At 43.3% G+C, this 25,298-nt stretch overlaps 1 protein-coding gene across 4 annotated transcripts in view; it reads left to right on the plus strand.

The window, feature by feature from the left end:
• ANO4 (anoctamin 4) overlaps window positions 1-25,298 on the plus strand; it is a 388,856-nt gene that overhangs the window by 255,033 nt on the left and 108,525 nt on the right. For 3 of the 4 annotated variants that reach the window (XM_037007143.2, XM_073213691.1, XM_073213692.1), the window contains 2 exons: window positions 2,017-2,061; window positions 10,572-10,703. In XM_037007143.2, coding sequence (XP_036863038.2) covers window positions 2,017-2,061; window positions 10,572-10,703 — 177 coding nt within the window. The remainder of the gene's footprint in view (window positions 1-2,016; window positions 2,062-10,571; window positions 10,704-25,298) is intronic. The other variant, XM_073213690.1, reaches the window with a different exon arrangement.

Raw genomic sequence — 25,298 nt, forward strand, 5'->3', positions numbered from 1 at the left:
AGTGAAATTGATCCCCCCTCCCTGGTGGCAGCCTCACTCCTGCCAGAACACACTTCTCAAGCAAAGAGCCCAAGCCGACTATGGAAACTCGAGCACGGTTACTGCACAGCAAGTTCCCTTAGCACCTAGAAGCATTTCCTATCTGGAGGACCTGCGGCGTAGATAACACTTCTTTCTTCATGCTCCTTACGCAGCAGAGAAGTGCTGCCTGCAACAGTATGACTGCTTTTCTTATGCAGGGAATGTCATCCAAGCAATAAAATGAAACCGTATCTATGAATAATCATCTTCTTTTTAAATGTAGGAATTCCTGCAGGACAAGAATTTTAGGAAAAATAGCATTAATGTATGGACACTAATTGGCCTCTTTAATGTTGATGTTATTTTACCTAAGCATAGCTCCATTGATGAAATCGAATGCATTTAATATACATGCTCTCATTGTCCAACATTTCAGACAAATAACTCTAGCCTAAGGAGACAGATGTATTTCCAATGGTGGGATTGTCTTGCCATATCATTTCAACAAAATGTACAAACATCAATTTGGCTGAATTTAAATGCCTCAAAGAATCTTGTCTATATTTATTATTTTCTGTAGACTTGCTTCTGAATCACAGGTTTAGTCTCTTTGGATTCCTATTCCTACAATATTTAAAAGGAAATAGAGCAACAGGTATTATATGGGAAATTGCCAATAAAACATGCTTCTTAAATACATACATATCCATGGGGATGGCATTTTTTTTATTAAGAAATTATTTTTAGGGCATTTTCAGGTTCATAGAAAATTGAGTAGATAGTACAGTGTTCCCATATAACCCCCTCACCATTTCCTTAATTATTAAGTGTACTAGTGTAGTATATTTGTACATCACCATTACTCAAGCTAATAATTCTTCAGAGTTCACTCCTTGTGTTGTACATTCTGTGGGTTTTGGCAAATGCATAATGTCATGTCCATTGTGACAGTATCACACAGAGTAGTTCCACTGCCCTAAAAAAACCCTTTACTCCATCTATTCACCCCTTTTCCCCACAAGCCACCCCCCCTTGGCAACCATTGATCTTTTTATTGTCTCTATAGTTTCACCTATTAAAACATGGATATATGTATTTAAGTTTTCACAGATATGCAAAATAAGTTTTGGTGTGTAAACGTCCCATTTTCCATGTTTCTGAGATAGCTCATAACAGTTCAGAATACCGGAACACCACATCATGTCATCACTGCTCTATGGGTTGGAGCCCAAAACATGGAAAGGGAAATTGCATTTTCATAAAGCATCTAACATGTCTACCCCATCCAAACTCCACCCAGAATTTTCATATGAAATATTTTTAAAAATGCGGATATACAGAAGTACAGCAGATCCTTACTAAGTCTGATTTTTAAAAACGTTTTCCAGAATTCCTTGGTTTGTGTCTTGAATTCACCCATAGCCAGGCCCACGGCTAGGCAGTGTACCCTAGTTTGGTTATTTGCAGTAGGATACTGATGTTGGTTAGTTAGTGTTCTTCCCACACTGGTTATAAATATGTATTTTTATGTCACCCCTGCCTATATCAAATGAAAGAAGTGTTCTGTCAACCTAAAGTGCTATATAAATATTAGGTAATATGATAGTGTGCCCATTAAATTATTTATGTTGCTCGCAGGCTTGCAATCCATCTCTGTATCCTTGAAAAAAAAGGCTGAGTTCAGCTGATCTCATACAAATACCCATGCTCCAAATCACCGCTCTGCAGAGGTTTTGTAGCCAAGGAGCAACCATAAAAAATTATGGTAATGAGGAAAGGAGGAAATATCAGTAGAAACTATTTCATGACTCAGAAATGCATGAAATGCATGCCCTACGTTCCCACTACATTTCTCACTGTTAATCTCTTTTTAGTTTTTTCTTCTTCACCTCTTACAGGCTTCTATCTTCAATCTCCTTTCCTTCCTTGCTAGTTCAAACTGTAACTGACGATGGGTTTTCTTCTCGACTGGCTTCATTTTTGCTGTTCTTCCAGGAGAAAAATCTATTACCTGCCCCGCCGGTACAAGTTCATGAGCAGGTTAGTAGCATGTTCTGTCACGATGGTGTTTGTTCTGTTGACCTGTGTGCCCCAGCAGGGACACAGAATGCAAGCTGGGGGAGATGGGCCTTTCTCACCTGGAAAGCTGGCTGCCATGCACATTCCACAAACAGCTCCTTCAGGTTAGCCTGAGAAAAAAGCAAAGACGGGTATGGCCCTCTGAGCCTTCCCTTAGCCTCTCCACTCTTGGGAAATGGAATTCATCTGCAGGTGTGTTGGGGCTAGTTTTTCTTTTTTATTTTTTTTAAAGCCTGTTCTATTAGGTCAATCACCTAAAAGCCCAGATGTTTAGAGCATCTTTGATCTGAACGTTACTTTGTTCCCCACACACATTCCTCCCTCCTCTGTATGTAATTTGAAATCTTGAGGTGTAGACTGTCACCCTTTCAAAAAGCTCATGGCTGCTCAGCCCCCAATAGGTGGGACCCCTCCTATGTTAGTAATATTTTGTTAACAAAGTAAGTGGATGCATGATCTCACTCAGGAGCTCTTACTGCCTCTCTTCTCCCCATTCCCCACCACCACCACCACCACCAAAATTCTACTGAATACTGCCTTTCCTGTACTGTGTATCCTTCCAAAACTTGTTTCTTCCTGTTCTCAGAGAAGCTAGGAGAAAGGGGAAGCATCAGTGGTATCTTTTAACTTGATTCTGTTATGACCATTAGCAATCTAATTTCAGAGTTCTGACTGGTCTTACATGACCATTCACCCTGAGCTGAGCTGATGGTTAAACTTGGAAACCACTGTATTCCTCTGAAAATGCAGTAGTTAGTTCTGTGATTTAAGATTCAAGTTCATTCTCTTTATGTGCAATGTAGAATAAGTATAAGTGTAATTGATATATTTTAGTGGGTTTACTCAAATGCATGCATTCTATAAAAATTGGATGCAACTCTTTAGCCTGCATCAGTAGTTCTCAATAGTTGTCAAACTTTCGCCAGCATTACAGCAAACACTGCTGGTTCTGTGCTCCAAACTATGATGCAGATGTCCATCTCTCCCCCTGTATGGTATACGAAGGCAAGGGTGACTCGCCCAGTTCTCTGTTTGCAGTATCTAACTCATAGTTGGTGGTATGAATGAGTGAATCTTCAGACACATGTGTGAGGTGGAGGAAAAAGGAGGTCACAAAGAAAAGGATAGGAAAACCGGGTCTGCCTAAGTCTCAGACATTCACTTGACACTGAAACATATGCTCACACTCTGGGGGAAGGGTGAGCAACGAGGCTTGAAAGAAAATGGTGATGAAAGGTACCACATGATCTCAAGGTCAGGTGTGCTATCAAATGCCATCAAGTCTAACCACTCATCAGATACTTGTATCTGCTGTATGGTCAGCCAGCCCATGTTTGAACATCTTTAGGGACAAAAAAATCCCAAACCCATCTGTGGGTACCAGTTAGAAAGTTCTTCCTTAAGCCACAATCTCTCTCTCTCTTTAATTTTTACTCTAAAGAACACTCAGATTATATTTCTGCTCCCTGGAGAGACAAAAAAATAATAATCTGTAAAGCAAACAGGCAGAGTACATGAGGTGGTGGGAAGAAAGGGGTTCTCAAGTCTAAGGGATTAGACAATGCTGGGGATAAAAGAAATGGAAATACAGAAGAAATACAGAGGTGATGAGAAAGATGATAATTTGTGTTTTAATAATTATATATTGTAATTCACAGTAGGTCTTTGAGGTGTTGGAACTGATGGCGAAGCAGTTAGAGGTGATGCTAGAGAATCTGATTTGGGAGTCAGAGACATAAAAGTCATGACTTTAGCCAGAAGAGTGGGTGGACATTCCCAGGGAAGGATGTGAAGTGTGGAGAGAAGAGGGCCAGTGGCAATTTCTTGGAATATCTGTGTTGAGATAGAAAGTGAGGAGAATGAAAAAGGACTATTTAAGCAGTTGGGGGAGACCTGAGGAAGGACAGCATCTGAGGCGCCAGAATGAGTTTCTGCGTGGAGGGGTGTCCTTCAGCTTCTGAGGAAGGCTCAGGGATGAGAATTGGTTTGGGATAGTTAGAAGTTGCTGCAACCGCCTCCATAGCAGTCCCCCCGGAGCAGTAGTTCTCACACGTGAGTGTGCATCGGGATTATCTGCAGGCTTTTTAATGCTCAGATGACGGGGAGCTTCTCCAGGGTTGCTGGGGTGAGGCTCAGGAATCTGCACCTCTGTCAAGGTCCTGAGGGATGCTGATGCAGATCTGGAGCTGTACTTTGAGAATGATGACCGCAGAGTGGAAGGTGATGGATCCCAAATTAACAGCTGATGGAGAACAGGCGAGTCCTGGTGAGCTGGAGGCAGGAAGGTTCACTACTACCTTGGGTAAAGGAAAAGAGAAAGAGGGAAGGGAATTAGGAACAGTAGCCAAGAGAAGAGCAGCAGAGGAGACTGGGAACATGTGGCCAACCACATATTCTCATTTGCGCAGAGGAGAGGTTTTGAGTAAGACCTTGAGAAATCCTTGTTTCTTAAACTGGAAGGATAGCTTACCAAACACCAGTCTTTGGTCTGAAAAAGCTGATGCTTTTTTCAAGTCCATAAATCACAACCATAGAATAATTTAGGCAATGACAGTCCCTGGAGGTCACAATAAAGGAAAAAGAAATCCTGAATACAGTAGTATGACACATTGATTCAGAATGCCTCTCCAGATAAATTGCATTGCTAACCACATGGAATTAAGTTTGGACCTCACTAGGGTGGTGTAACTTTGAGAAGCCCAATGTCTGGGCTAATTCTTTAAATGCAGTTTATTAGAAATTTTTAGATCTACTTTAACATTTCATTTCCCCACTAAAGAGATTCTGTGTAGCCAGCTCTGATTCTCCAGAATGAAGGATTACATCACAATTTGCTCTGCTGGTTGAGCACCAGTAATAAAACATTGCTTCCTGATAGCCTAAAATTCTCATGTCCTACTAAATATGGGTATTTTTAATACAGCTGTTAGTTTCATCCACATAAATGGTATTTAATTTCATTAATTCATGAAAGCACCCCAAAAACAGACCTCTCTCCTTTAAGGAGAAGACAAATGGTGTTGTAAATTTCTGAGCAGACAGAGAAATAAAGCATCTTTTCACCAAAACGTTATTTTAAAAAGTCACCTGGCGCCCATAAAGCCCACTCATGCAAGTTCAGATATGTGTCTTGGGAGTAAATGCACTTTTCCTCCATGTACTTGGCCTGTTAAAGACTGGTTTGATTCTTATCTGTGGGCAGCAGCCGGTAGAAGATGTTGATGACAAAGTAACAAATCTGATTATCATGGGTGGCTTGTGGCTGAAACTACATTACATCTCATTACTACTCACTGCTTTCCCCTCCCCCTACGCATTCTGCCCAATTTATCCTTTGCAATCGCTGGCAGAATGAATGCTGGACCCTCCTGCATTATGCATGCAGTGCAGTCATAATCTTATCCATGAGTATGCAGGCAAAACAACAATATAGCTAGTGTATTTCCATCCTTATTTAAAATAAAATAAATATATGTAAATATACCAAAGCCTTTGGACTTCTCTGTGAGATATTTAGGCCATGCCCCATTTAGAAGCCTTGTGACCTCAAAGAATCGCATTAGCTTCCAAAGATCCCTAACTCCTATCCAAGGAAAGGCTGTCGATGCAGGGCACTTGGCTCTAAGACGAGGAAAAAGAAATCCAAGCCTCCTGTTGTCTAATTGTCATCGGTCCGGGCAGGCTTCATTTACTGCTATGTGAGGTGTCTCCATTTAAAAAAAACAACTCTTCTGTAGGTTCCCTCCAGGCATATCATCCCTGAAAATGTAATCTAACTGTTCAAAACATGATGCTATTACTATACTACTCTGGTCTGGGGAAAAGCAGGTGTCTCTGAAGTAGCCTGTTTCATTTAATTCGGCCTAATTAAATTGTCATTAGTACAAACTCCCTCCTGGGTTGTTAGTGGCTCAAGGAAAAAGCGTTCATCTTCTGCCTTTCAGGGCACGTGCCCCGCATCCAGGTTGGGGCCCTGCACTGAGTGGGTGTTTATAAAGGCCTCCTGCCTGCGGGGAGTGAAGTCCTTTGCATGTGGTGTTTTCCTTAATCATCCCCACTCCTGAGGTGGTGACGCTTTGCAGCTGAAGGGATGAGGGTCAAAGCAGTTTAAGCAGACCCTTCCCAAGGCACATGCCCAAGGCCCAGCTTGGGAAGGGCCCGCTCAGCAGTAACAAGTCTGTGCCCATTCACTTGTGCTGGGCTCCCAGCTCTTCCCAGCTACCTGAACCCCACCTGCCTTGAACCAGCACTTTAGGGGGAAACCTGAACTCACTATTATAACTACTTTCTATAAAAGTACTCGCCTTTGAGTCAGAGACTACCTTGACAAGTTAAGGCCAGATATGCCCAAACAGATGATCCATCTTCTCTATTGATTTGCCCACATAGTCCATAAGAGGGCTTTTGCTCAGGAAATGGCAGGAATGGGACAGAGTGGTGATGTATCCAACCCAAATCAATGCTCAATCATTAAGTGAACATTTTCTCTTTTCTTTTCCCTGTCAGTCAGTGGAGGCTTCATTAAGTAAACCCCACTCCTCTAGTGAAGAGACAAATCAGATGCTTATTTGTTAGTTGGTTTCTCAACTTTATATATCCAAGCAAATTTCAGGACTGCTGTTTAAAGAAGCTTATTAGATGAAGACAGCAGCTGAGACCTCAATATGCAAGTGAGAAAGTTAACTCTGGAATTTCCCTTCAGGGCTTTCTACAGAAAAGTTCACAACCGTCACCATTTTCCTCATGCTAGACAGTCCTGCTTAACTGAGCTCTCTGTGGGTCCAAGGCATTGTGCAAACCCTGGGTGATCATTGTCTTGTATAGTCCTCATCTCTGCCTTATGCAACAGGAGTATCAGCTCAGAGTATTTAGTCTCTTGCCCAGCATGGCACTCACCATGGTGAGCTGAACAAGTAAGATCCGAACCGGCTTCCAGCCGACTCCCAAGTCCATTATTCTATACAGAAGGTTATCCGTTATGCATTGGAAAGGAAAGCTCTCTATTAACTCAAGTTTGTTTAGAATGACATAGCCAAAGTATTCTTGCCAAAATCACCACCAACATGTAGTATCTAAAAAGCATCTTCTTGATCATCATTTACAGATGAGGATTCCAAGGATAAAAGGTCCATCCGAGGCCACTCCAGCGTATAACAGCAGAATCAAGAATCCACCTTGAGTCTCACACCTTCTAGCCTGATGGCTTTTGCGCTGGGTATTTCTCCTTTGCGTGGTGGAAGGGGATCCTCAGTGATGTCTGACTGGCACAATTTGGGGACGAGACTGTGTTTGTGGAAGAGCGGTCACTTCCCATCCAGTCCCAGACACACAGACCCTTGTTCCCAGAGCCACCTGATTGGCAGGTGGGGACAGCGTGTAGAATGTCAGCTCAGCTTTGGGAGCCTGGCTAGCCATGGTCAGGTCTCAAGGGGAAGATCAAACCAACACTGTTTTCAGAGGTGTATTATATTCCTGTTACTATCGTAACACATTCCTGTACATTTAGCAGCATAAAACCACACAAATTTATAATCTCACATTTTTGCAAGTCATAAGTGTAGGGGAGGGGGACTTAACTGCTTTCTCTGCTCAGGGTCTCCCAAGGCTGAAGTCAAGGTGCTGGTCAACCTGGACGGTCCGTGTTTTTCCCCCTGCTTCTGCTTGGGCTACCCCAGTGAAGGCTGGTCCCCACCCCTCACCCCCAGTCAGTGTGTCTCTATTTTTAAGATGTCTTTCAGATACCTTTCTTCCATCCTAGTGTTTTAAAAAGCCCAGTTCTTCTTCCCATTTTTTACATTAACCTCTGTGTTCCTCAAAAAGTTATTAATGACACTGCTCTCGGCCTGGCAGCTTCTCAAAACGCTTCAAGCACACCGTCCTTTGTAAGCCTCCTGTCAACCCTGCCAGGTCAGTAAGATGAGGATGATCCCACTTGAAAACCCCTGATAAGTAAGGCTCCAGAGGGTGGGTGATTTGTGGCAGGCCACGCAGCTGATACGCAACAGAGCCAGGATTTAGGCCTCCTGGTCAGGAATCCCAGCTTCTTACCACCACGCTGAGCAGCCTCCCCTCACTTCCTTTCCCTTTGCCCCTCCTCATTTTTCAATTAATTGTTTTCATTGCCCTGTTCTTCTGTCTCTCCGTCATCTCCACATTTCATTTAAATTGTGGTCCTACAAGCTGGTTGAATGAAATGAAAGCTGCCATTTCATTCCCATAGAGTATTTATGCCTGATTTTTCACAGCTTTATTTGTTTTTATCCTCACTGAATTTAATTCATAGTTGTTGCACACAGGGCCTAGATTCTGTGAGAATGTGAACTTGGCAACATGGAATCTGATTAGTGCAGCAGACTGGAGATGTGTGGGAGGTAAAGCTACAATATGAAAAACCTCTGGGCCAATGTCTTCTTTCTTGAATGAGTTTTAAGACAATCAGGTGAAATAAAGCCAGGAGCCCTGGGGAAGGCCACCAGCTTAGCCTAAGTCTAATTTATGAGTCTATTTAAGGTCGCTCAGTCATTGAACTTGTACAAGTGATAGATGTTGGTGAAGCACAATTAACTGAATTGAAAAGAAAAGAGGCAAAAATGTTAAGAGGCAAGATGGTTGCTCAAATACTTATTTTGGGGAGAAAAAAAAAGATAACAATAGCCAATGCTTACCATATACCAGACACTGTTCTGGAGACTGTGTGTACATATTGATCAGTTAATCATCACAGCCCTCTGAGTCAAGTATCATTTTCATGCCCATTTTACATATCAGGAAATCAAGGCATAGCGAAGTTAAATAACCTGCCCAAGGTCACATTGCTGATGTTTACAGAGCCAGGATTTAAGTTCTAAACCACCTCCTCTCTTCAGCACATCACTTCACTATGTTTTATGTATCTTTGAAAAGATGGTGAGGGAGGGGAGGGCCAGAAGATGAGGAGATTGGAACTTATCCCCTTCTTGGGGCCTTGGACCCTTCCAAACTATTCTTTTCTGGTTACATGATCCTGGGTAGAATCAGGTTATGCGATCCTGGGTGTGTCTATGTGTGGTAGGGCCAGGTCTTCTTTGACTGGAGGGTCCTGGAGAAACTGAGATTCTTTCCAGTTTGAACTTTCAGGGGTTCTGGGAAAAGGACAGCCACCACTGGGCAGAGCTGGGGAGGTGGTGAGGTTGGAGCTGCACTGAGAATAAAGGAGGTGGTAAAAGAGGAGTTGACCATTGTTTTCTATCTTGGAGTTGACTGATCACATAAAACGAATTCTTTCAGCTGGGCGTTTCACTGAAAAAGATCAATGGCCATGTAAATTTGTTTTTGATTGGAAAAAATTAAGAGACACCCAATTCCATATGTTCTCAGTTTGCAGACTTAGAAGGCATTTAGATACTTTCTAGAGGAATCTGTCCCTTGTGTAGCCCTTAAGTGAAGGTTTCCAGTATCAACTCTTTTGATGAGGTGATCCCTAACATCAGGAGTACAAAATCTGCATTCTGATACTGGCTTTATTTATTGGCTGGGTAATTTGGACTGGATAATCTCCCCCAGCCATGGGTCATTTTTGTGACGTGTCAGATGTGACGTTTCCATCTACCCCAGGGAGATGTTATTTGATATTTGATGTTCTTGGGAGAAAAATGTCAGTGGTATAAATACCTGAGGTAGCATAATTATTTTAAAGTCTGTGGTGGTTTTTGTTCTGTCTTGTGGTTCTTGTGAATGATTGAAAATCTGGTCACTTGGAAGCCAGATGTTTTCATCAGCAGAAGTCCCAGGCAATGGGGAGAAGCCTGGAGCTTGAGAACCATTTTTACGACACTGTGTTTTCCGTGACTTGGCATGATCGTGTGCCCTGGCCAGAGTGACATGTTTGTGTCCTGTCGCCGCGGCATCCCAAGAACCATGGAGTCAGCCTGAAATGGGAGAAGGGGAAGCTGAACAGCCCACTGTGTGCTGAGAGGCTGCTTAGGCAGGTGTGGGAGACAGGAAGCAAATCATGACATGGCACTCTCTGCGCACAGTCAGCCCACTGGGCTGCGCTGTGGGCCCCCTGCCCAAAGTCAACTACAGTTAGAAGTCCTCCCAAGCCAAGGAAAGACAGGAGCATTTTGCAAGCATGACAGGAATTTCCAGAACATGTTCTCTGCTGCATGCTTACAGGGCTGTCAACTCCCTCTCTAGAGCCTGCCAGCCTTGTTATGACTCCATGGTCCTTCATTGGCACGTGGGTGGACTCACATAACACCTGCAGGCTGTAGACGGGCTGAAATGGATTATGTTGAGGCCCCTTGGGGAAAACAGAAGAACATAAGAGTTGTGCTCTCTTCCTTCCGTCTGTGAAACGGGGGCCCCGTGAGTGCCATGAGCGTGCCTGCATGTGTGGTGTCCTCATTACCGCTCTATGCAGACGTTCCTCCTGCGTTTCAGGGCAATGCTGACATGCTATACCCTTTGGTCTTGCCTTTCATGTACCACAGGATCGATAAACAAATAAGCAGGTTTCGGAGATGGTTACCTAAGAAGCCAATGAGGCTGGACAAGGAGACACTACCAGACCTGGAGGAGAATGACTGCTACACTGCCCCTTTCAGCCAGCAAAGGATCCATCAGTGAGTGCCTCCTGTGAAAGCCTTGTCCTGCCGAGTATGTGCAGCTGGGTAGAGCGTTGTCCCGCATGCTTTTGAGTCCTTGGCATGTGGAAGGAACAGCTTAGTGCCCTTCCTCCCTGAAGGTCCTGTGAGTGTTCATGTCCCTTTTGTATTAGGGTAAGCTAAGCTAACTGCCCTAACAAACAGTCCTGGGTCTCAGTGTCTTAACACCATAGCACACGTGCTCAGTACCTTCTCCGTGCTAATCTGCAGAGCCAGGCTCCCTCTGAGCTGTGGTTGTGCCATTCCCCAGGGCTCAGAGCCCCCGAAGGCTCGTCGACCTGGAGCCAGCAGACGGGGAACTGGCTACTCCTTTCCCTATTGAAAAGGGGGGTGGTTTTCTTCTTCCTGAATCTGAATACCCTCGTCAATTTACCCAGTTGCAGGAAAAGCCACACCACCTAGAAGCCTGCTTGCTGGCTCATCTACTCTCTGAACTGTCTCTGAATAGTAATTTGTCACTTTTGACATGTGGTGGTCAGGGGGGCGAGTTGGCAAAGTAACTGAGATTTTGAGGAATTGTGAAAGTGTGAGGGTATTGACTGAAGCTTCTGACATGATAAGAAATCATGGCTGATGGCAGGGCCAGTGGTAGGACAGAAAAGCATGCCAAGACTTCAACACCTAGGCAAAAACAGCTTCTTAGATCAAGTTGGCCCACACTCGCTCTCAGCCAGACATCAGGAATTCCTGGCTCTCCGTGCTCCAGCCATAGAGATGGCCTCAGTAAAAATGACTTACCGAAGGGGAAGACAGTGCTGACAGACTTTTTTCAAAAATAGGTTGCCAACTTTGAGAAAAAAATGAGCTAAATGCAGTCACTGTGTTGCAGGGAATGCAAGGTGGAAGCATGTTTCAGCCACAGAAAATCAGTTAAATCTGTGGACTTCTGGAGGGCAGAGGAGAAAAGAAAATCAAAGAACAGGTGTTCTACATCCACGTGTATAATGTGCAATACAAGGGAAGTAACAGGAAGCCTGTGGAATATCCATAGGTCACATTGATGCCAACCCAGCCACATTATATGGACATTAAAAGGGTCATTGAAGAAGACATGAAACTCACAGCCTGGCCTCAAAATCCTAATTATATCCTCCCTGGGAAATAGGAAGTGAGAGGGTCCTCATGTTAACTCAGAGATCAGGATGTTTTCTTACAAGAAAACAATGAAAGCTGGTATGTTCTTGCTTTTAAACCCTTGCCAGGCTTATGTTGTTCATCTTCAGGTTTCTTAGATAAGGGCTTGTTTTTAAATTCTGAAGTGGCGTCTGATTTACATGCAGATTTTCCCTTTGCTTCTTACCTACCTGAGTGCCTAGCACAGTGCAAGAACGTCTCAAAATCCTTGGATGGATGGGTGGGTAGGCACTGGAATATAGGCAGATGGATGGATGGATAGGTGGCTCAGTAAATGCAGGTATCCCTAAAATATATGGTATGTGCCTGGTGTCCTGTTTTATTTCAAATGGATAAAGATAGGTGAAGAGGAATGAGATAGATGGATAGGTGGATAGCTGGATGGAGGAACCAATTAAGTATATGGTGTGCACCTGAGGGTTTGTTTTACTTTAAAGGGGCATCAGTAAATAGAAGAGGAGGGTTTCCACTGCTAACCTTCACACGGGTGAGTTTTCCTGATGGTCTTGCTTCAGAACAAAATAGCTCTGCAGGGTCCTCAAAGTCAGAGGAACCTGGGCACTCACCATGATCTCTAGGAACTAACACCAAGAACCATATATTTACAAGTATTTAAAAATACACAGTAAATGAGGGATGCTAGCCTGGGAGATGGGGTAATTCAGCCATCTCTGTCATGTTTGAGAGGCCTTTGCTGGCACGTTTGGTTATTGATTCACTGAATAACTGATCCATTCAACCATCACTCACTTGGTGTCTGCTTCTTGCCAGGCACTGTCTGGGTACAGAGGCTATAAAGATAAGTAATATAGTCTTTACCCCAGTCTAGTGAAGACAGAAGACCATTTGAAATAATGACAAACAGCATAATGGATGTGACTTAGGGAGCCTTGCAGTTTCCAGATTTGGAGGGAGGTTCTAAGAGAAAAGCATGATGAAAAGAAGAAAATACTTGAGATGGGTCTTGGAGGATAACACTTGTCCATGTAGGTCAGGGAGGAAACCTATCTCAAGAAGTGAAAATAATGAATGTTTAAAGATAGAAAGGCATGGAACAGAGTGGAGTGTTGGAAGAACTAAAAGTAGTTTGCAGTGACTGGGAAGAGGGTGTGAGAAAACCTGGCATTATTGTTTGAAAAATGAGAGTGCTCAGTGCAAGCTAGCTTTCAAGACAGGAGAACTAAGGAGGAAAACATGGACAGCCAGCTGAAACCAAGCAGACCTAAGAGCCAGACCTCAGGGGGACCACGAGGATAGCAGAGACAATTCTATCTTGCAGTTGGGAGATGAAATTAAACAAGTGTCTTGCACCTTGAGGGCAGTGGGATTTCTTTCTCTCTGAATATGGAAAAGTAAGAGTTGCAGAACACTGGCTGTCAAGTCGGAAGCAATTGTTTGGTACAGTCAGAAACAAAATTTCCCTGAAGATGCTTTGAGGGTTTATTAATGGGTTTTAAATAATCTGAAGTAGCTAGTTAATGAGCTCTGGGAAATATAACACGATCCCCTGGTTTTCCAAATGCAGCCTAAAATCCCATGTGACTTCTTGGTCTTGCAGAATGTTTGATATCATGTTTGCCTGGGGATAAAAGAGAATCATAGCAATTTAAGTGAGTGCATGTATAAATGAATGTATAGGAAAAGAGAGAAAAGAGAGCTGACAATTTCATAAAGAATGATCTGAGTGGAAAAGAAGCCTTACAAATACTTTGCTCTCAGGATGAGCCCAGGTTGGCTCACCAGCTCGTTTCCATTCCCTGGTTATGCGCTTTGGCTGCACCGAGCCATTAGATTTCCTTCACTCCCTGTGCCCTCTTGCCTCCTGTCTGCACACGCTCCCCTCTGCGTGTGTACCCTTCACCCTAGGTTCCATGCATTCAGCTTTCATCGGGGACATCTCCTCCAGAACACCTTCCAGGGTTGCCCATCCTGACCCCCAGTGCTGGGTGAGGTGCATTCTTCAATGTCTTGGTAATATTTCTTTCCTGTCATAGCTCTTAATTCATAGTACCGTACATTTTCATTGTTTTCTCCGAGACTGTAAGCTCTGTGAAAGAGTATGTCTGAATCATCATTTTTGAATACCATAGTTTGGTACTTAATAATGGTTTGTTAAATGAGAAAATATATGACTAGATAAAAATGAAATCAGGAGAATCACATGAGTAAAGAAGAAAGCTGTGACATTAGCTCATGGTTCACTCCTCTCAAACCGAATTCAAGACATTTTCTTCTCAAATGTGGTCCACTTCTATTGTCCCCTGGCCAGTAAATAACACTGATCTTTGTCCAGTTGCTGAATTCAGAGCCTATAAACTATTCTAGACACCTCCCTTCCCTCCACTGCCCACATCTAATGTATCTCCAAGGGCTGAAGATATCACATCCTAGTGTCTCTTTAATCCAGCATCTTCTGTCTTCACCACAATTATCTCACTTCTGAAACCTAGAAATAATATAACAGGTCTCCCTGATTCTGTATTCGCCCACCTCCAATCCATTCTCACAAGTGCATACAGAATGATGTTTTCAAAATTTACATCTCATCATGTCACTTCACCCTGCTTAAAAACTTTACAATAAATAACAGATTATTGAGATGACCTACAAGGCCTTATATGGCCTCACCACACCCCCACCTCCTCTCCAGCCTTATCTGCCTTCATTGCCCTCCACCCCTCATTTTTTTAGGATCCAGACACATTCAACTTCTTCCAGTTCTTCAGATGTGCTCTGCCTCAGGGCATTTGCACATGTTATTTTCTCTCCTGGGATTCTCTTTCTGTGCTTCTTTCCTTCACCTAGTTTATTAGTATTCATCCTTCAAAATTTAGCTCCAAAGATGCTTTCCAAGGAAGCCCTCCTCCCATCCTTCCAAAGTCCAGAGCTGTTTGCTGTATTCTTTTTTAGTCACATATTTCCTATGTAACATTTTCTACATTTGAAATTTGACAATTATTTGGGTGTTATATGATTAATGCCTAACTCTCTAGGTAAACTGTGAACTCCATGGAGGCATAGGCCATATGTGTTTTTGCTCACAGTGGTTCCAGTACCTAACCCAATGCCTGGCATACAATAGGTGCTCAGTACTTGTCTATTAAATGAATGAAGTAAGGATAAAAGTAATAAAGACAACATGGAATAATTTCATCATAGGTCTTTATACTCTGAACTACAAGGTCCAAAAAATCAAATTTGTAACTCGATTAAAAAAACAAATAGTCTAACACTCCATTAGAAGGTACATCCACATTTGAGAAGCAGTAACTACTGACCTTCTGGACTGAATTAGCTCTGTGGTGGGAGCTGTCCTGGGCCTCGTAAGATGATTAGTAACATCCCTGGCCTCTATCCATCAGATACTAATAGCAGTTCCCTCCCCGGTTAATTGTGAAAATCAAAAATGCCTCCAGACATCCCTGGTGGTGGTGGAGAGGGCACAGAAATCACACCCACCTCTCTCCTTGAGAATCCCCCTTATTCTGTTGCCTTGTGTCATGTGACACCCTTCAGGCAGGACCACCTGCTCTCTGAGATACATTAAACTCCAGTTGAATCTGATAACTGTGACCAGCAGTCCATTTAAGAATTAATTTATTCCTCTCCACCTCCTTGCCTGGGAATGCTGGCCTGCGTAAGCATCACCACCCTTCATTCTTCAAATGGCCCTGGCAGCAATACCTCTGAGGCAACTATTGCTTTCTAAGACCACACACATACTAAAGGTTTTTTGCTGGTAGACAGAGAAAAGGAAATATGGAAAAGAGTCATGTCACATTTTATAGTAGATACACAGTATATCCTTTCAAGAAATAGATCAATTTCTACTTGCCTTTCAGAAAATGTTTGTGTTAGATGCAGACACAAAATGGTCCACCCTGTATTTCTTTTCTTTCATTACCATTATTTATTTTTATGAAAACCTATAAAAAGTGAGGTGAAATTATATGTGGGCCGCTTCCTAATAGGAGAATCTGAAGTTCATCTTTGCAATGTGTGCAAATGTTTGAATAGATGTTCATTTGTTCACAAGCACCAAGCCTGTTGTTCTGAGCGCTCAGGAACCTACAGAGGACAAATAGGCAAAGACGGCGGCCCTCCTGGAGCTCACCTTTGAGCTCGGGGTAATTGGCAATAAATAATAAAGCAGTTGTTCTTAATTTGGGGGGTGGGGGGTGATTCTGGTGTCTGGAAACGTTTTCGGTTGTCACAGCTCAAGGTGAAGAGGGTCACTGGTGCCTAGGCGGGGATGCAGACCATCCTAGAAGCAGTGCATAGGCAGCTGCCCACAGCACGGGGACATCCAGCCTGAGTGTCTATGGTACTGAGGTCAAAAACATTTTTTTGAATAGTGTAAAGCATAGAATGTAATAAATGCCCATGAAAAAGGAGACAAAGGGGAGCAGGAATAGGGAATAAAGAATGCTGGCATGGGGCTGTGGGTATAGGTTGTGTTTTCAAAAGGCAGCATTTATATTCCTCCAGTTAGGGCTCAGATATTAGGTGTGATTAGAGAAAGACCTGAAGGAGGTAAGAGGGGGAGACAGAGTTCCAGGTAGGAGAGCAGCCCCAGCGATGGCCCTCATTTACAAGCACATGTGGGCATGTGGAGGAAACAGAAATGACAAGGCGATGGGCATTAGTGATGAATAGAAGAAGAAAGAAGGGGACTGATTATATACAGCACTGGCTGCACACAAAACCTTTCAATGTGTGCACTGGGTATGTGTGAAACGGGCATTATAAAAAGACCCTTTGAAATGAAATTTGCTCACGGGCTATTCTTCCCCTGGTAGACTGAGCCACTAAGGGCAGGAATGTGTGTGCCTGGCAGCCAGTGGCACCTGGGCATGATCCTAAGACCTAATAGAGCAGGAAAGGAGCACGGAAGAGTTGACATTATTGCCACTGCTGGAGGACAGCGCCAGGGCGCCCGGGTCAGGCTCTCCCATCTAAACCCAGAACATCCAGATGGGAAGTCGAAAAACATAGTCAGCTAGTCTCCATGCTCAGCTTGACTTTACTCCTGGCCTGTTGATTTATTCTTGGTCTCATTTCTGCTAACAGATAGACTGTCTTCCCTATGGAAAGTTTTATGGCCATTAAATTCTGTTACCAGGACCAATGCCTGACCCCAAGATAGTTACCTCATGTGGCACACATTTTAATCCATGTGTCATGCACATATTTGAGAGGGCAGTATAAAATATCCGATTGCCCTTGGAGTTTATTGTTAAAGCATTCAAGGTGGGTGAGTGACAAATAAAATAAAATGGTGAAACATAACTAAATATTCTGAACCAAAGAGAATATCATTTAGAGTAGGCAGGAAAAAAAAATAGGCTCTGATTTGCAGGCTTTAGTGGCCTATGTGTCTGTAATGGTAGATTAATGAACCGACATATCAGGCTTTCAGAAGGTGAAACACAGCAAGTCACATGGTCCTGATTGTCAGAGAGGAAGAAAACCAATTCCTTTGTGAGGCAATGCTTTTCTTAGCACTTTCAAGGAATAAAATTCTTGCACAGAGAAGGAGAGGCTCTAAATGATGTAGTGGACAGTATCCTCAGCAACCTTCTCAGAGCAAATGCCTTGTAAGGCTTTTCCAAAGGCTGTTTCCATTAAGCCCATCAGTATAGGTATGAAGAATTAATTGCTCACAGCCATAACCGTCAGTGACAGTTTAGACATGTCTAAACTCTGCAGCAAAATACTGCAGTATGTCCTAAACTAATCTCATTGTAATTTGAACAACATTCTGCAAAAGTTCAGTCCGAGAACTGATTAAAAAGCAAATAGCCTTACATTTCACTTGAACATAATATTTGAGAAGCAGTAAAAGCAAAGCAGTGGGTACATATCCTTATGAACCAGTGCGTGATGCCATTTGGTCATTTTATGTAGGTCACCAGAACCGGGCCTCCAGGCAGCTCACCAGCCATACTGTATGGAAGCCTAAAGATCTGACCCCACAGAAAGCTGTCCTGCACTAGCCAACTGCCAGGCCTGGGGAGGTCAGCTTTAGAATCAGTGATCTTACTGAAGTACTGTAGCTCCAGAAGGTCCCTCTCAAAACTCAGATTCAGAGAAGGTAATTCAAGGCAGCAGTAGGGAGCTTATTGAAGGAATCATGATAACTAATGTATACATATATGGTGTTTACTAGGTTCCAAGTACTTCACCGTTATAAACTCATTTAACCCCATGAGTAAGGTAAAGTTCTTATCCCTGTTTTTATAGAGGAGGAAACTGAAGTACAGAGAGGTTAAATAACTTGTCCAGAGAAACACAGCTGGTAAGTGGTAGGGCTTGGATGCTAAGGCTGGGCATTATGGCTCCAGTCTTACCCTCTTAACATTATGTGTCAGTTTTCTATGGCTGCTGTAACAAATTACCATGAATGTCATGGCTTAAAGCAACACAAATGTAGTATCTTATGGTTCTGTAGGTTAGAAGGCTGACACGGGTCTCACTGGGCTAAGATCAAGGTGTGCTAGGGCTGCATTCTCTTCTAGGGACTCAGGGGAAGAATCTGTTTCCTTGTCTTGTTCACCCTGTAGAAGCTGCTGCAGGTCTTGGCTCGTGGCCTCTTCCTCCATCTTCAAAGCCAGCAGTGCTGCATCCCTTCCATCTTGCCAATGGGTTTCAGCCCTGGATAAGTGCACTATGGAGTCAATGAGACCAAAAAATGACAATGGATCGTTCTTGGGGTGAAAGGGTTTATGCCCAACTTTATTCCCACGGTGGCAGGTCAATCACCAGAATCCTGTCCAACCAGAGCGAGTCTGCATGCAGTTAGCCAGTCTCTGCCTCCGGGCCTCACTGCCCCACTGCAGCTGTCTCAGTCTCTGTCCTCGGCACTGCCACCACTCTAGTCTCTGCTCTCCTGCAGCTGTGCAGCACTCGTGACACCCTGTCACCCAGAGCACTGGGCGGAGCTCTTTATATCCAGCCAATGAGTGCAGTGTGCAGGCCAACCAGGGCCAGGGAGAATCCAAGCAATAGGAACCTTCACTTATCCACACCTTCCTTCTCACATCCCATCACTTCCCCTGACTTTGTTTCTCCTGGTGCATCCCCTCCTCAGACTCTTCTGCTTCTTAAGAACCCTTGTGATTAAACAGACCCACAGGGATAATCTCCCTATCTTAAAGTCAGGCAATTAGCACCCTAATTTAATCTGCAACGCTAATTCCTCTTTGCCATATAGTGTAACGTATTCACAGGTCTTAGGGATTAGTATGCTGACATCTTTTGGGGGTCGTTATTCTACCTAGCACAGCTTTATAAATCCGCCGATGTGCAATGCCCCAAGGGTCTAGGAGAGAGGACAGGTAAGTTTTGATGGAAAAGAAAGAAGGAATGGAGAGTTGTTGGCAATAGGAAATTTGGGGATAGTAAACAAAATGACATATGGAAAATACTTAGTCTAGTACATAGACAGCCTGCAATAATTGGTAGCTGCTATGATGACGATGACGATAATGATTTCTATGAGCCAGGAACACAATGAGAATTCTTGGGAGAATCTCTAGAAAGTTGTAGTCAGTGTATAAAGGGCAAGTTTGTGGTAACAGAGACAAATTTTTGCAAAGTAAATATCTGACCTGAATCGGAATAGCATTACTTTTAAACTAAATGTTACTCTGTGTTCTGGATATGGACTGAATATTTGTGTCTTCCCCAAATTTTTATGTTGACATCTAATCCCCAGTGTGATGGTATTAGGAGGTGAGGCCTTTGGGAGGTGACCAGGTCATGATGGCAGAGTCCTCATGATGGAATCAGTGCCTGAAAGAGGAGTCCACAGAGCTAGCTCACCCTCTTCCACCATGTGAGGCACAGTGAGAAATCCACTACCCGGAAGAGGACCCTCACCAGAACTTGACCATACTGGCACCTTGATCTCAGACTTCCAGTCTCCCAGAAATAAATTAAGTTGTTTGTGAGCCACCCAGTCTGTGGTGTGTTATAGCAGGTTGACCTAAGGATATCTTGTCATTTTGCATTTATTTATCAGTAAGATAAGCATGCAGTTAATGCTTAAACAGCATGGGTTTGAATTGCTATGTGAATCCACTTATACATGGATTTTTTTCAGTAAATATATTGGAAACACTTTTGGAGACCTGTTACAATTTTAGAAAACATTTTCTCTTCTCTTTATTGTAATAGAGTATGTAACACATATACAGAATATGCATTAATTGTTTATGTTATAGGTAAGACTAATGGTCAAAAGTAGGCTGTTTTTAAAGTTTTGGGGAGTCAGAAGTTATACATGGATTTTTGATTACATGAGGTGTTAGTACCCCTAAGCCTTGTTTTGTTCAAGGGTCAACTATTTATTTTCTAAACCTTTTCAGAATAAATATCTGAAGGTACTGATTCTTCTAGCCTGTGCCTTTTACTGTATTATCTTTTCAGTGTTGAGTTTTTCTGTTGTTTTCATCGATCGAAATCTTTAGAGAGTCTTTCAAGCCAAGAGATGCTGAGATTGATGTAGGTAGGATTAATGCTCTATTGGTGCCCCCATGCCTTACAGCTGTCTCAGCGCCCTTGTTTTATTGTAGTCACTTACTTGGCATTAAGATCCTCAATATGCAGGTTCTTTTTATTGATCCATGGAGTCAGGGGAAACATATCTCTGTCCTAGGAAGTTTTAAACTGAGATGAAAATGAAACTAGCCACACAGCCTGAGATTTGTGCTTCTCGAGATGATGTCATTCCTTTAAAATAGGACATAATTTAATGACTTTAAGAGACAAAAAAATTCACCTAGTCATGTTGGAAAAGTGCACCTTTGGCTATCTTAGAGACCCAGTTAGCTGTTTTCTCTTAGTATTCATAGGACCGACTGTGAATAAGTCACTTAGAAATCTTTTATTGCCATTTACCCATTTGTAAATAAATACTTTTTTTCATTTATCAACTCATTCATTCAACAACTACTTATAATGTATTATTGTGTGCCAAATATTATACTGTCATAGAGAATCATATGTTGCTATATGTTCATATGTGTACTGACGTATGTGTATATATTTTTTAATTTAAAATTTTAACTTGAACATATTAAATTTGATGAGAAAGACATTTTACTCATCCAAGTGATAAAAAGGCTTGAAAACACCTATCGGAAGAGGGAAGATTTGCCAAATTTATGTGCAATAAATTAAGGGAGGGTTACCGTAAGGGGCAGGCAGGGGGTGAGGACCGGGGATGAGGTGGGGAGTTGTGTATTATGTAAGTACGTTGTGCATCACATCATTTGGAGGCACAGAGGTCAGAAGGCACAAGGGAAATCAGTGCAGGAGCTCTGTGCTGCCAGTTCTTCATTCATTGTCTCATTTGACCTTTGCAACATAATTTCATTATCCTCACTTTACAGGAGGTAGAATTCCGACTCAGAGAAACGAAATAGTTAGCCAGAGCTACACAGTAACAAGCAGACTTTGGGGTTAAACCCGAATCTGCCTGGTTTTAAACCCATGCTCCTTCCATGACAGCACAGCTGACATTTATCAAGCGCTCACTAAACCTTGGGCTACCCATGAGATGAGTAGTATTGTTATCTCCAGTTAGAGATGGATAAATGGAACAGAGAGGGTGAATCAGTTATCTAAGTTACCCAGCTGGCAGGAGTTGAACATAAGCAGGAGCCCTTCTGAAAGTTAGACTCCATGAGCTCACTCAACTATGCTAGCACACTCACCCCGAGGTGTGCAAATTTACCTTCATCAGGGGGTTGGAATGAAAGACAATAGATTTATCCCCTTTAAATCAGTATTCTTGAATCCAAGGGAAGAGAAGCCCTGCTCATAATAATTGTAAGCTCTGGGGCAAGAGTACAAATAAGCCTATAGATCATATATCTAAGTGATTAAAAGTAATAAATCATGTTAACAGTTGAGTGCAATTTGTCCTCCTACCTTAACAAATACACCTGAATGTCTACTTCTTGAGGTCTTGGAAATCTGTAACACTAATGAGGTGAGGGAGAAATGGTCCTCTTCCCAGTCCAAGGCCTGCCCTCTTCTCTTCCTACCCATAGCTCAGGGCCTCGGGCTCATGCACGTGGACACCCCAGCACCATATCCAGGTGCCATCCATGTCCCTTGCAAACAGCTTGGCTGCTTGTCGGACACAGAGGTGTCTGTAGGAGGACAGGCCTGAAGTAGAGGCCCACAAAGACCCAGAGGTGGGCATGGTGCTTTTTGGTCAAGCCACAGGTGGACACATCTCTTGGCTCACTGACCCCTCATCCTATGGGAAATGGTACATCTCGGGGAGACCCATTTATGAGCCCTCTAAAATCTGGAACTTGGGCAGGGTGCACCTTACATCTAAGAGTGGCACTGGGGAGGAGACAGGAGTTAAACCTGTGGCCTTTGTGAATAGTTCTTTATTCAAATGACTACTGATTCAGGACCATGTTTTAGAAATGTGTTTATCCCTGGGGATAAACCTTATTCTCATTTCCCACTTCCCTTACTCCCAGAACACACCCACACCATCAGTTTCTGTGTTTCCCAAGACATGAATGAATCACCCCTGCATACTGACCAGCCTTGACGCTACCATCCTCCTCACCATCCACCATCACCACCAAATCCTTCGGCTTCCCAGCTTCTGCTTTCTGACCTCACTGCAGTGGCCTTAGTTGATGTAGCCACCAACGTGCTGAACAGTGATCCCTCTTCACCTCCTCCTTCTTTCCCCAAATCTGTCCACCATACACATGTCACAGGTCATTTGCAAGGCTCCTACCAAACAGTACCTCTGTGCAGTTAGCAGAAGAACACCCTGAACACCCTTCCTCCAGGAATCCACAGCCCCCAGATTGATGAGCAGAGAGTGGGCTGGATGTCCTTCCTTTCTCCTCCCTTTAGCCACGGCCCCTTCGGCAGTGAATAGCGTGCACAGCCAGGTGTGGCAGCATTGCTTCCTTGCTTAACAGCTTTGAAAGTTTCCCTGGGGCCTTTGGGATCAAATTCAAACACCTTAGCAGAACACACAGAACTGCTTTCCCAGTTTCTTCTCCCCTCCCTCCAGCCTCCTGGCCTGGAAGGGCTGGAGGCTCCTCCCATACAGCCACAGAGGCCACCTACTGCCCCGTGACTGTTCCCTCTTCCTAAGGTGCTTGCTCTTCCCATCACTCTCTGGTGATGATGGCCTGTTCTTCCCTCGGGAACCAGTTCACATCTTGTCTTTATGAAACCTCTTACGTCTCATGTAGACTTCTGGATCCATTAGCCTTTGTAAATGCTTTGATTATCACGCTGAAGATATTGTACCATAGTGATTTATTTCCATAAATCTGTGTGTTGCTCAAGGAATGATTCAGCAACCAAAAGAAATTAGAAGGGAGTTTCAGTCTTCACTCGAGTTTCCCAAAGGCCACAGAAAGAAGCCAAATACACGGTTCTGCTTATCATTATCTTCTCTTCTCCCTTCCTACTCTCTCTTACTACCCCTGACAAAGGCATCCCTCCTTCACCAACGCCAGCATAGCTTTCCTTTCCTCTCCCTTTATTATTCCTCTCTCCCCCCAAATCTCAGCCCTTCCTTCTATCACTTTATTAGCTGGGCTGGTAGAGCTTCTGGAGGAGAAAGGGGAGGAAGTCCATCTTCTTTAAGAGACAGGAAACTAAGCTGTAGATTACAGGATTATCACTGGTTAGCAACTGCTGGTCAGATTATGCTGGGTTTGCTGCAGTAACAATCCTCAAGTCTCAGTGGCTTCTTCAAACTGGCTTATTTCTTGCTCATGTAACATGCTAACTGTGGTTCAGCTAGGCTCTGCTTCACATGTGTTCTTTACGATGGGATCTTTTCTGAAGCTGCAACCTGAACCTAAGACATGTATTCTCATGCTACAGGGAAAAATCTAATGGTAGAGCCACACATTGGCACTTAAAATTTCTGCTCAGATGTGGCATATATCACTTCTGCTCATATTCCATTGACCAAAACAAGTCTTATGGCCAAGCATGGCAGTGGGGTAGGGAATTACACTTCTGCCCCAGGGAGAGAGACTGCAAGCCCATGGTAATGGGTAGGGATGTATAATCCTCACCAAGAAAGCAGCAGATTGGGAATAATCAACCTACTCAGGAAAAATCCATGTTGACCACATTTTGTCTTGTCACATTTATGTAACACATTAGTCTCTGAGCTCTTCTGGGCTAAGATGCTATCTTACACTGTTTTGTTTTGCTTTCAACACCTTCCGTGTTTTTAGGAAAGAAAGTTTCCATATAGGTTAGTAAGGACTTGGGCAGATGAGAGAAAATCCTGTAAAGTAGAAATCAGCCTTGGGATTGAGAATATTTCAAAACTGAAATTCAGAAACCATCTTCATATCATAGTGATACTCCTGTCAGATTAACAAGCAGGACAGGTATGTGGCTACTGATGTGGTATGTGATTTCTGAGAGAGAAGACCTCTTCCCCAAAGAAGGATTCTTTCTTCTGGCTCCCTGGACCACCTGAATTGCAGCCTTCATTCAGGAAAGCCGAAATCCAGCAGTTTTTTAGAGAGGTTAATCTGTGAAATTGGTTACGAACTGAAGTGTCACAAAGGGGTCATTGAGGCCACACAGAAAATAACAGCAAGCAGTGAGGCAGCTATTGCCCCTTGGGTAGGTGAGTCAAAGGATGAAGTTTGTGTTGTCAGAACCTGGAACGCAGCACCCCTGGAGCTGAACCCCAGACCTCTGAGGAAGAGGTGCTCTCCTGGAACTAGTACCTCTGGAGTATGGAAAAATGCGGCAAGTCTAGTTTGGAGTGGTTTTTTTTTAAAGATGGAAACTGGAGCCAGCTGCCACTGCGAGGTTGAAGAATCACTGCTGGGGTGACATGGGCAGGAACAGGCAAAGAGGAAAGACCAAGTCCCTTCACCCTCTTGTTTCCCTGCCAGTCTCCCAGTAGTGCCCCTGTTGACAGAACAAATCAGAGAGCCAGATGGGAAGCAGAGTGTAGTGGGTACTCCCTGCTCCAGCATCGCAGATGAGAATATAGAAGAGGGACACAAAGAGATGACTTAGTAAACAGTATACTGCCTAATATCTAGAATTTTACACTTAGAAATTTAATCCTTTGGCTGAACTCATCCACATTTAAAATAAAAAGTGTCCCTGGGCAAAGTGAAAATGTTAATGTTTTTCTTCATTTACACCCCATTATGAATATGTTTATCAGATCTTTTCTAGAGAGTTAAAAACAAGAAGGGGAGGAAGGAGAAGCTACAGAGGGGGTCCTTTGACTGTAGCAGGGATGAATAGAGGATTCCACTAAAGTGGTAGAGGAGGGAAAAGGTTAAAAAAGAAGATGGAGATAATATGGATGATAAACTTCACCAACTTCCAAATTTTGTAGCTGCTTGGCAGAGTTGCTAGGTCTTTGCTGATCTG

Source organism: Manis javanica, chromosome 10 (assembly GCF_040802235.1).
Source record: "Manis javanica isolate MJ-LG chromosome 10, MJ_LKY, whole genome shotgun sequence".
In the NCBI taxonomy this organism is placed as follows: domain Eukaryota; kingdom Metazoa; phylum Chordata; class Mammalia; order Pholidota; family Manidae; genus Manis; species Manis javanica.